The sequence below is a fragment of the Apostichopus japonicus genome, chromosome 13, assembly GCF_037975245.1.
Source record: "Apostichopus japonicus isolate 1M-3 chromosome 13, ASM3797524v1, whole genome shotgun sequence".
Classification (NCBI taxonomy): domain Eukaryota; kingdom Metazoa; phylum Echinodermata; class Holothuroidea; order Aspidochirotida; family Stichopodidae; genus Apostichopus; species Apostichopus japonicus.
The window spans coordinates 20,865,876-20,876,580 of record NC_092573.1 but is presented as its reverse complement, the minus strand read 5'-3'; the positions used below and the strand labels follow the sequence as shown (position 1 = coordinate 20,876,580).

At 35.5% G+C, this 10,705-nt stretch overlaps 2 protein-coding genes across 3 annotated transcripts; one reads left to right on the top strand and one right to left on the bottom strand.

The window, feature by feature from the left end:
* The first annotated feature begins 67 nt into the window (after positions 1 to 67).
* On the top strand, positions 68 to 6,424 carry LOC139978677 (protein C1orf43 homolog). 2 transcript variants are annotated; one of them, XR_011796992.1, is made up of 7 exons: positions 68 to 551; positions 1,019 to 1,232; positions 1,811 to 1,864; positions 3,038 to 3,207; positions 3,677 to 3,735; positions 4,449 to 5,109; positions 5,148 to 6,424. XR_011796992.1 is itself a non-coding variant. In XM_071989075.1 (6 exons), exons 1-6 carry the CDS (start codon positions 486 to 488, stop codon positions 4,720 to 4,722), a joined length of 837 nt encoding a protein of 278 aa, XP_071845176.1. In that variant the 5' UTR covers positions 68 to 485; the 3' UTR covers positions 4,723 to 6,424. The 2 variants fall into 2 exon arrangements, 1 of the variants encoding a protein (XP_071845176.1); XM_071989075.1 differs by having other exon boundaries at positions 4,449 to 6,424.
* Positions 5,952 to 10,395, bottom strand: LOC139978678 (uncharacterized). Its single transcript, XM_071989076.1, has 4 exons — positions 10,225 to 10,395; positions 9,132 to 9,630; positions 8,132 to 8,223; positions 5,952 to 7,718 (listed from the first exon to the last, which is right to left on the bottom strand). The coding sequence occupies exons 1-4, from the start codon at positions 10,323 to 10,325 to the stop codon at positions 7,601 to 7,603; spliced, it is 810 nt and encodes a 269-aa protein (XP_071845177.1). The 5' UTR covers positions 10,326 to 10,395; the 3' UTR covers positions 5,952 to 7,600.
* Between the last annotated feature and the right edge of the window lie 310 nt (positions 10,396 to 10,705).

Below are 10,705 nucleotides of genomic sequence, written 5' to 3'. Positions count from 1 at the left end.
GAGGAGGAGGGGGGGGGGGGGTCGGGTTCGGTGTAGGATACGTTATCAGAAAGTACAAAAGGGTGTTGGGTATACGTTCGAAGTATAGTTTATCAAAGAGGCATAATTCGCCCAAGTTCCTAAATCCGGTCCGACTAACAATTTTAAACTAATCGGCTATACGGACCCTTTAGGCCTTATGCTTCTTACCGGTCTACACTCTTCATTTCTCAATATGGATTTAGTGATATATTTTATTCTGTCTGGCGCTTTGCTCCAACAAATTTTTTCTCTCTTGCCGTCCAAGAAACCCTGGTCAAAGGAGTTTACAGCGTTCCATGTAAAATTAATTACATGGCAAATGTTTAGCAGATTTTGTTGATACGGAAACGTTAACATCAATTTTCATATTCAGCCCAGTGCTAAGATTTTTTTTTCAGATACAGGTCAATGCCACTTTGCTGATTGTATACTACCCATTACTGAGGCTTTCCTCTTGAACCATCATGGCTGAATCCAGACTAGCTTTGCTTCCAGCTACTCTAGTATTGATAGTTGGCGTAGCTGTGTTGGTAAGTAGTAGGAAATGACTAACAGGCCTAAGATTTAGCGTAACTGCATAAGATTGTTATAAAGTAAGGCTAACTAGGCTAGGTCTAGCCGTACTGTGTGTTAATACTAGTGTTACAACAGTTAGTTTTTAGCAGAGAATATCATTATAAGCAGGTTACAATCATATTTGTATTGCATGGGTTATCAATCAACAACATTTGTCCACTGACCAACGGTTGAACTTCTTTGCTTAAAATTTTGTCCTACTTAGGCTAGCGTTAATATAATTTAGTATTGACCAATTAACGATGCGTCCTGTAATTTGTATTGTGAAGGCAAAAACAGAACAGCAGAGCCACATGCAACCCTCTGCTTGTCTAGTCAGATTTTGCCTGTAATTTTGTGGGGTACCCTCCAAAGTGAGTGAAAAGATTTCAAAATGATATGTTAAGCAGTTTATATAACTAACAATTCTATTTTTGTGCAGACGCTGTTTTCATTGTCTTTATTTGCTAAAAGACAAATTTCTCGAGTGACAATAAGATCAAGAAGGGGTGCACATTATCCCATCGGACAGAATGCACCTCGTAACCTTCAGAGAGAGATTACTCGGAGACTGGAACAGATAAACCAAATAAAGTATGAACCGAAACTCCTGGTCGAGAATGATTACAGACTCACAAAAGGGGATATCAGTGGAGGTATGATGAAATACATGCCTCTCATATCTCATTTATGGCAAACTGTTATCACTTTATCATCTATTCTGGATAATTTGTACATGCTGCTTAAATTGTTAGATATATATATATATCCTTTAAATTTAAGCACATAATAAATTTATGTTCTTTTGTCATCTTTTCAATTCATATACTGGTGCAGCATTTCAATGTCACATGCCAGCTGAATTTTTAAATACTTGTTATGCACACAGGTGTCCAAGTAGAGGTAAAAGAAGCAATTAAGATTTTTTATTTCTCTAGTTGCACGGTTTAAATACAGGTCAAATGATTCCACCATAATATCTACAGTAGCACCACCCTGGTGTACTTATCCATCTCACACTGTACAAACCTTTCATAAGATATTCCATTTATTTATGAAACCAGACAAGAGACTGTTAGAATATTGATATTACTGTACAGGTATGTAATGTTTAGGACATACAGTATGGACTTTAAAGCTTTCATCGTTTTTGGGATTGTTTAATGCTACAGAGCTGCTGCCCAAGCAATTGAAATGTCATCATTGAATCTTTAAAATTTTTCTTTTGTTGCAGAAAAGTGTTCATACATTTATAGGCTGAAAGCTTTAGATGCTTACAAACAATTTGGTGAGTAAAAGTTGTTCACCCTTTTAGATTTAGTATTTTACTTAGTGTGGCGACTTGCCCTTTGGCATACTTACCATGGCTTTCACTTTTTTGGGGGGCTAGTGTGATTGGGTACTTGATACACATTGAATGCAGTATTAGCGGGGATGTGAGCTCTGTACATAGGGGTGGGGGGGGGGTCGGAGCTCCTCAGAGCCAAGAGTAGCTCAAGGGATGTATGCTATCGAGACAGACACGTTGGAACAACGTTCAGGTATTTTCAGAGAGTTAAAACAGTTGTTTGAGTTGAAATTGATAGATGTTAGAGTCCATAGTTAAATTCCCGAAACAAATATTAGCTCATTAGTTTTTTTGGGGGTCAAGTTTCATTTCAAGTAGTGAATTGAAAAGTTGGATACTTTTAAGGTTCAAGTACTGTAACATGTGTTTCATAGTACAATGAAAAGTGTCCGGCCGACACTGTGTTGCGTATTAAGTCAAATTATTTTTACTGCTCACTCAAATTACATTTGATTTGATGAAAAACAAAAGAGACTGATGTCTTACTATAGTTTTGGTTAATTGCTATCATATTTTAAAGGAATACAATATCTTTGGCAAATTTTTTGACCAAACCTAAAAAGCCGCTGTAAGAAAAGCATTCCAAATATTTGCAGTAATAGCTAGTGACAGAGATCTCACATAAAGAGGTACAGCTGTTTTACAAGAAATGGTTCTTTTAGTCAATGCATGCACATTTTCCATCAATAATTATATAAGTAGAAAATTTCAATTATTATTCTAATGAAATTTGCAAAGTCTTCGCATAAACTTCATTTCATGTCCTTTGATGAGGAAGAAAGTTTTTTCTTGTGTATAATTTTTTTTTTTTTTTAAGTTACATATTATTTCAAACTTTTTAGAACATATTTTACATTATTGATTGTACAATGCCAGGGTACAAGGGTGGCACAAAGCAAGCATCCCACTGTGGTATACATCTTACCTTTACTGGCACCAGTTTGACCATTAATGACTGCTTCCTACAGAATTTCTGTTAATAGTCACTTTATCTTTCTGCTAGATATATTATGAGTGAGTTATTTATTTATTTGTTTATTTATTTATTTATTCATTTATTTATGTGTCCGTAAAAACGGTATGCCAGACAATTATTGCATTTTCCTCCCACAGATCATTTAGTAAAGAAAGTTGAGTCACGGTTGGAAAGAACACCAGACTGTAGTGTCAGAAAGTTTGTTATCCAGGTTCGAGAATCTCCCATCACGCCAATGAAAGGTGCTAGCAGCAATCTCTGCAAGGCATTCATTGATGCCTATGAGCATGCACGATACGGTTACAAGGTGCGTTGTGTACCCGTAAGAAACAGATAAGTGGGTCCCTTATGTAGTTTTATCTGATTTAAAGACAGTGAGTCTGAAGACTGCTAGCACTTTATAAAATGTCATCCAATCATAAGGATACAATAGCCACATATGAGTGACTGTCCATACCTTGCCATTGAAAAAAATAATAATTGACTGTTGCTTATTTTCTTTGTTCTCATAAAACCATATTGTTTTGGATTTAGGACTACAAACACCAAATTCCTTAACTCAAGAAAGGTAATCTTTTTGCCAGTAGTAGACGATTACGACCAAATATAGCGGTCCTGACATTAAAAGTATAAGGAGTACACTAGCTTTACCTACTGCCAACACACATTGATTCATGTGTTTCACCCCGTTGACATTAGATTATTGATTGCAAATGATAATACAGTAGGACCATTTCCATATTTAAAACGTGATTTATTTGTATTTTCCATTTTAGGTATTTTCTGAAGCTGAATACAATAACTATATGGCATTACTCCATGAGCTATTAAGCAGGTGAGATTTATACATGTATACATGTCAGCTGTAGAGTTATGATGATTTTATATTATTTAGAAGTATTTGTTTGGCTTAAAGGCATTGAAGACTTGCCCCAAACCGCGTGCCGCGCTCAGATAAAGTTAACTTTCAGTTGCTTGCAAGTGAAGTTTTCTTCTTGTCGCTACAAAATGCAGACAGTAATGAAACGTGATACCCTGTTATCTTTTATCTGGACCTGAGATGTCCATCGCTGCTATATACACTGTGTTGTGGGTATTGACCATAGCTATATGTATTGACTGTACACTAGTATCTAATTACCGATGGTAGCAAGCTGTGTGTGTATTTTCTGGGATCGATGGTGGTGTCTAACACTTCTGTTACACCTCATTCGAAACTAGGTCAGGTTACCAGCATGGGACGGTTTCTTTGTGCGCGAGTCTTCACACCCTTTAACACCAGGACTGGTATTATTTTTACCTCTGCAATCTGATGTATGGTTGATGTTTATAACCCAAGTTAATTAGCATCTTGAGCAATCCATCAGATCTTTTAATCAAATAAGGTTATTCTACTGTACATATCTAAGATAGCTTGCCTTATCATGATATTAAGTAGAACATTAATTTACTAAATGGTTACAGCTTTGTTCTAATTTCTGAGGATGTTTTTCAAGATATTTTTTGGGTAAAATCAGTTCATTTGGTTAACTTGTTTGTTTTAAACAGTTTGAAACCAAAAACTTACAAAAAGAAGAAACTAGCCCAGCAGTTCTCTCAAAGCTCCGCCTCTCACAGGGGCAGCTTTGACCGAATTTCAACCACGTCGACCGTCGATAGCAGACAAACCCATTCCTCATCCAGAGGTCACAGGTCATCCCAAAGAGATAAAGGCAACAGTGACATTCCGATGAAAGCTAGAAAGTCAGTTGACATCGAAGGATCACAGCAGCTCTTACGATCTGGTTCTGACAGGAGATTGACAGAAATGCATCAACTCTGAGGTGTATAGTGTGCAATAGTGTGTTATAAGATATCTTTATAAGTTTTGTTTTTTTGTCGCTGTTGGTCATAAATTTTTATCAAATAGAGTGTAGCTTAAGCACTTACTCCACAGAGACTGCCACTGTGAGGTTAAGTAAAATATACTGAAGGAAAGCTAACCCCCTCTTGTGTAAAGCTGGCACGTCATTACTGTACATTGCATCAATCCATGCACAAGTTCAACCAATATAATCAAACTAATTGAAAGTTAGTTAAACTGAAATTCAAATGCATTTTTCTTTCTATAATACTGAAAATGTGGATCTTTGAGTGTTTCTATAGTACAAAACACGAGTATAGAGTATTGTATAGATGTTTACCATGAGGTTCATATGTTTGTATGAAGGTGATTCTCTATGAAGTGACTAGTGACTACACTGTAAGGTATTCATAGAAAGGATGCACGGTAAACCGGTCTGGTAACTAAAACCGGTTATTGAATCTGCAGTTTTAACTGGTTTCGTACATTAATTTAAAAAATTGAAATACTGGAGAAAAAAGAATCCGAAAAACTTACCTTTAAAATTGCGGTATTCACTTCAGCCAAAGCCGTGCCGCATTAACTCATAGTGTGTTTCAGCAATCAGTGAAAATGAATTGTTGAAGATCCCAAAGGTCAACAAGTTGAAATTTCTTACAGGTTATGCACATAATAAATGTGCTTATGAGTTTATAACAACACTTTTCTCAATGGGTTCTCAAAAATTGAATTGAACTTTTTGGTATTTAAAGATCAAATTTCAAAATAAAAATTCAAGATGGTTCGTACTGTAACTATCAATATGTTTTATTAATTTGGAATTGAATATGCCAGCAACTTAATGAAATCATTTCCTAGGTTGCTGTAATCCTATTGCTCAATATTATTTAATGTATCTGTCGCGAATCTTTGGTGGATTACAATTTTTACGAATGTAGCCAAAGAACCAAGCTTAAGGTTATTTATACGTAAATAAAGTTATTACAAAATATTGCAAGCGACGATTATTATAATATCAAATGAGAGGAAATTTGGTTGTACCTGGAAACAACCACACTTTGATTTGAATTTGTTATAACCTTCATTTATAAAATTCTGAAATGAATTTGATTATGTAATAACCTTACCTTGGATTGAACTGAAAGTTGAATGGCGATTGTGATTGTAAAAAAATGCAACTAATTGTTTTTGTAATGTACGTCTTCTCCTAACTTTTGAATCAGTTTTGTTGCAAGTGGTCCAATGAAGATCAATTATGTCCTAAACAGGTGTTGCCTAATTTGCATATAAGAATTGGGATGACAAATGTTAGTGTAATTGTCTGACAGAGCTAGAGGGAAGTTGAAATTCTTTGGATTTGAAAGATTTCAATCCAGACAGACAAATTTGATGTATTATTAACTTTATATGGAATTTTAATAAAACAATTGAAATGTACAGCAACCAGCTGCTTAAGATGAAAAAATAATTTAAATAACAAAAAATCAAAAACTTAATTTCATATCTGAGGTTGTGGTTGGTTGGTTCAAAACATAAACTTGTTCACTTTAACCTATTTCAATATTCCTTTTCATATGGTGCAATGTATTATAAATTTTTATAAACAGTCGTTTCAAGCATTTTTTTATTTATATACTGCAAAATTCTTATACCAGAAACAAATACAAAATTTACAAAACAATTGTATCTTTGTGCTTATCTTTTGTTTATTCCTTTCCATGGAACAGCAAATTTGACTTTTATTTCAAAATACGATTAGACAATCTGTAAGAACTGTTACAACTTTATCACATAAGTTGTCTACTATTTATAGAACACTCTTTGTACTGTACATAGTCACACCAAGATAGAAACAAAAAAAACTGAACCGATATCACCAGTTAGCTCTGAGAATAAAAGCAGGATCTTGTTTGTGATATCTCATATTCCAACAGCAAACAAACTTTGAGTGTTTATAATGTTTTTCGAATGCTACTGGTTTTCAGGACAATTCACCAGTAAAAATATGCATTTCATACCCTTTTAAGCTCTTATAAGGCAAACTTGATGTTGGGTCATTGCATCATGCTGCTGATATTTATTATTATAGCTCCATTTTGGGAAAGAATATTGGAATTAAGAATCGTGCTGGCAATGCCATTCAGTAAACCAAGATTACCAAACGTAAAGGCCAAAAAAAAAATCTAAATTAATAATCAAAATATAATACTAAAATTTTCAGAAACAAATATAAAATTTACAGATTCTATTTGGCTGGTAATTCTTGATACTTCACTGTGTTATCTAATCTCACAATATGTACTGAACCCACCCTGTAACTCCCCTGACCAAGAGAGTTAGCCAAGTTGAACAGAAGTTGAATTTTGGCGTCTTGATTTCCCTAGTTGACTTTGGTCAATTCATACAAGACAAACCATAACGACCTTAAAGGGTGTGAAGACTAGCGCGAAAAGTAACGTCTAATGCCGGTAATCTGACCTAGTTTCGAATGAGGTGTAACAGAAGTGTTAGACACCACCATCAATCCCAGAAAATACACACATAGCTTGCTACCGTCGGTAATTAGACAGTAGTGTACAGTCATTACATACAGCTACGGTCAATACCCACAGCACAGTGTATAAACGATACAGCGATGGACATCGCAGGTCCAGCTAAAGATAACAACGTATCACGTTTCATTACTGTCTGCATTTTGTAGCAACATGAACAAAACGCCACTTGCAAGCAACAGAAAGTTAACTTTTTCAGATGGCCGCACACGGTTTGGGGCGAGTCTTCAAAGTCATTTCTTGCCATATTTCAAAAGTGTTTAGCAAACACAATTGATTCTGGTCAGCTTAGTTCATGAGATATTTCAGCTGTCCTTTCCTCTGTGAGACAGTCTTTTATCTCTTTTAACTTTGTCAAAATCATTCCCACCTTCTTTTTCATCATTGTCGTCGTCACTTTTCACATTTTCTGGTTCTCTAAAGCTGTAAGAATTGTAAAAGAAATATAAAAGAAATCATAATAACAATTTTAATAAAAAAGGAAACAACTGATAATTTCTGACAAACTCTGACAAAAATGATACTGAATAGATACCTGCGTGTACTGTAGAATACCTGAGGATTTCAAGCAGGATTAAGCTCTTGATTTCAATTTTTTTCACAACAACATTGCGCATTTTACTCCACAAATCATAAACATCGAGCAGAAACAACACAATGAGGGCATTTCACAGTAGTTCTGTGTTTATTTCACTTTTTTGGGAGAAATTTCCACATTTTTTTTTTCTTTAGCTTTCTGTTAGTGGCCCAATAAATATTAGCAGTAACATATAAGTTGAATATCATACAACTTTTTACATAATGCATATAAAATGAGTGAAGTATGTTGAACTCACCTCCCAGCACTCTCAACATCAAGTGTGATTGCTCCAATCTTGATACCCAGTCTCTCTGCCAGCTTCTCAGCTGCTTGTTCTGCTCTCAAAACCTGAAAGAGATTAATTACAAACAAGGATAGAAAGTGATGCATGATAAAAGTAACGTTTCTATAAGACCGGGTCCTCATGCAAAGAACAGACACTTTTCTGTCTCGTATGTATGGTATACATGGTTGGCGTTGAGTTTTATCTCACAAAAATGCAGAAAATAAATGTTGTAAGCCTGCCAAACTTATTTTCTGTATATCATAAATAGTACCATGAGAAACTGATTTGGGGACATAAACCATTGTTTTTAGAATCAAACAGAACCCTATATTGCCTGCTTGTTACAGGTCCAAATTTTCATTGAAAAAAAGAAGAATTTGTTCATGGGGTTGTTTGAAAAAGTTTTGATCGACTGCAATGGTGCTTACAAATGTAAATCAGCCCATTTTGTGTCGCACAAGTTTAAGAAAATTTGTGTTCAATACATAAACTTAAACTGAGATTTGAGCAATGCATTCTGCATTGTACATTTATCTCTACACATCCCCCCCCCCCCACCACTCCACCACAACAGATCATACTGTAGAGAAATTATCAGTTTTGTTTTTAAGTCAGTAGACTTTTATTGTTTTTTGGGGCTTGATTGGAGTCTATTGTACTTTTATTAATTTATCTATTTTGTCAACACAAGTTAAGACAGCCAAGTTACCCATTCTTGTTGAAACATAAGGTTTTCTCTCATATATTGATATTGACAAAAAAGACACCTTTTACAGTTTTTGTGCTGAAATCTGCAAAGAAAATCTTATTATTACAGTTGCCTGGCAATAAATGAAACTTTTCAATATTAAGAGATTTCCAAGGATTCAGTATGTACAGTAATTTATGTTCTGGAACAATTAGGATAACAAAGAATATTTTAAGCTACAGACAACTGCATTTACAATGTTTCAGCTACTTGGCAACTTACCTCAAATTTCTCCTGCTGTAACTTTTGCAGCCTCAATGACTCAGATAGATCGACTGGCTTTACAATGTCACGTTTGACTGGAGGGGAGTACGCTGATGTCAAATCTTTTGTTTTACCAGCCTCCTTCCTTTTCTCATGTCCGATCGGTTTGGGAATATTAGCAGGAATGTTTGTAGATTTCAATGTCCGAGATGGTCGGAACGGTTCTTTCTTCTCATCAAATTTCTTGTTAAATATGTTTGAATGAAAACTTTGAAATTGATCACTTCCAGAAGTTGTTGCAACACTTTCCAAAGTTGATTTCTGATCTTTGTTGCTGTTGCTATCTTGCACGATCCTTTCTTTTCCACCAACTGTCTTTTCTCGTTCACCTAACGAGAGGGTGTCTAGTAACTGGGCTGCACCATCCACATCTCCCCGCTCATCAAGAATGACATTTATTTTCTCAACAAATGACTTAAGTTTTGCACCTCCATCAGGGAGATTTCTCAGTAATGATCTGAAAAATAAATGGTTATTAAGTAGATTGGGATGCAGAAATAAGTAAGGTAACAACAAAGTACCAACTCATATCAATGTGGGTTTGAAGGTCATGCTTATTATAATGAAAGCTTTTGAAAATTGGTTAGCCTTCTTGTGTTGTTTTCCTATATCAATAATGGGAACACCTTCAGTCATGGGGACTTCCAAAATAACTTTTTAGTATAGGAGAAATTGTCTGGCAAAGAGGTGATAGAGATTACAACAAGATAGCCAAACATCAGTTCCTTTGACTATATTCCAGCCATTTGCAGATGTGGCCTAGCCTAGTTGAACTGAAAATAATTTGATGAGCAAACTAGTACTAAGATTTTAACTGGTTTCAACTGTCTCAATCTTTTAACTGTCAAGCAGGTCTAAGGGCAAGGCAGACAGTATTACTCCCCAAGAGATCAATAGGCATAATATCATTTCTCAGGAGCTTTGTGATTCTAATCACCGATATTGGGGTTCTAGCCTACAGTAAAGTGATATGGAGCCTGTTCCGCGAAAAGCACGGTAGCCTAAAGTATCCTTGTTTACACGGAATCAATTAATCCACACCAAGTGTTACCTATTTGATAAAAGTTTTTCTTGTCTTCTCAAAAGTTCTTTTAAGTCGAAATTCGTTTTCTTCCTGAGATCTCCAACGTCTCCTTGCTTTCCTTGATACATTTTCAAAGTAACAAAGCTGTAAGTCAGACGATGATTTCACCTGAATGACAAAATGACAGAGCGCCCCCTATTAATTGTAGTACTTCGTACTTCAGGCAGTAAATCTCAGCATGGAGCTATTAACGAATAGCGTTCGGCGCGATGAAAGCGAATAGTGTATATTACAGTTAAAAGAGATGGGGAAATGGGAGGGGGGGGGGGGGGAGGGAGAGTCTTGATTTCAAATACATCGCAATGAGCAGTAATACATTCCATTGTGTATATGCATATATCCACTGGTGTTGCTGTTTTTCATTTGGTCAGCAAATACAGAAAAGTTTGCGCTTATTTTTTAGCTCATACATGCCATGCTGCTGGTGTGAGTTTTCGTGATCTATACG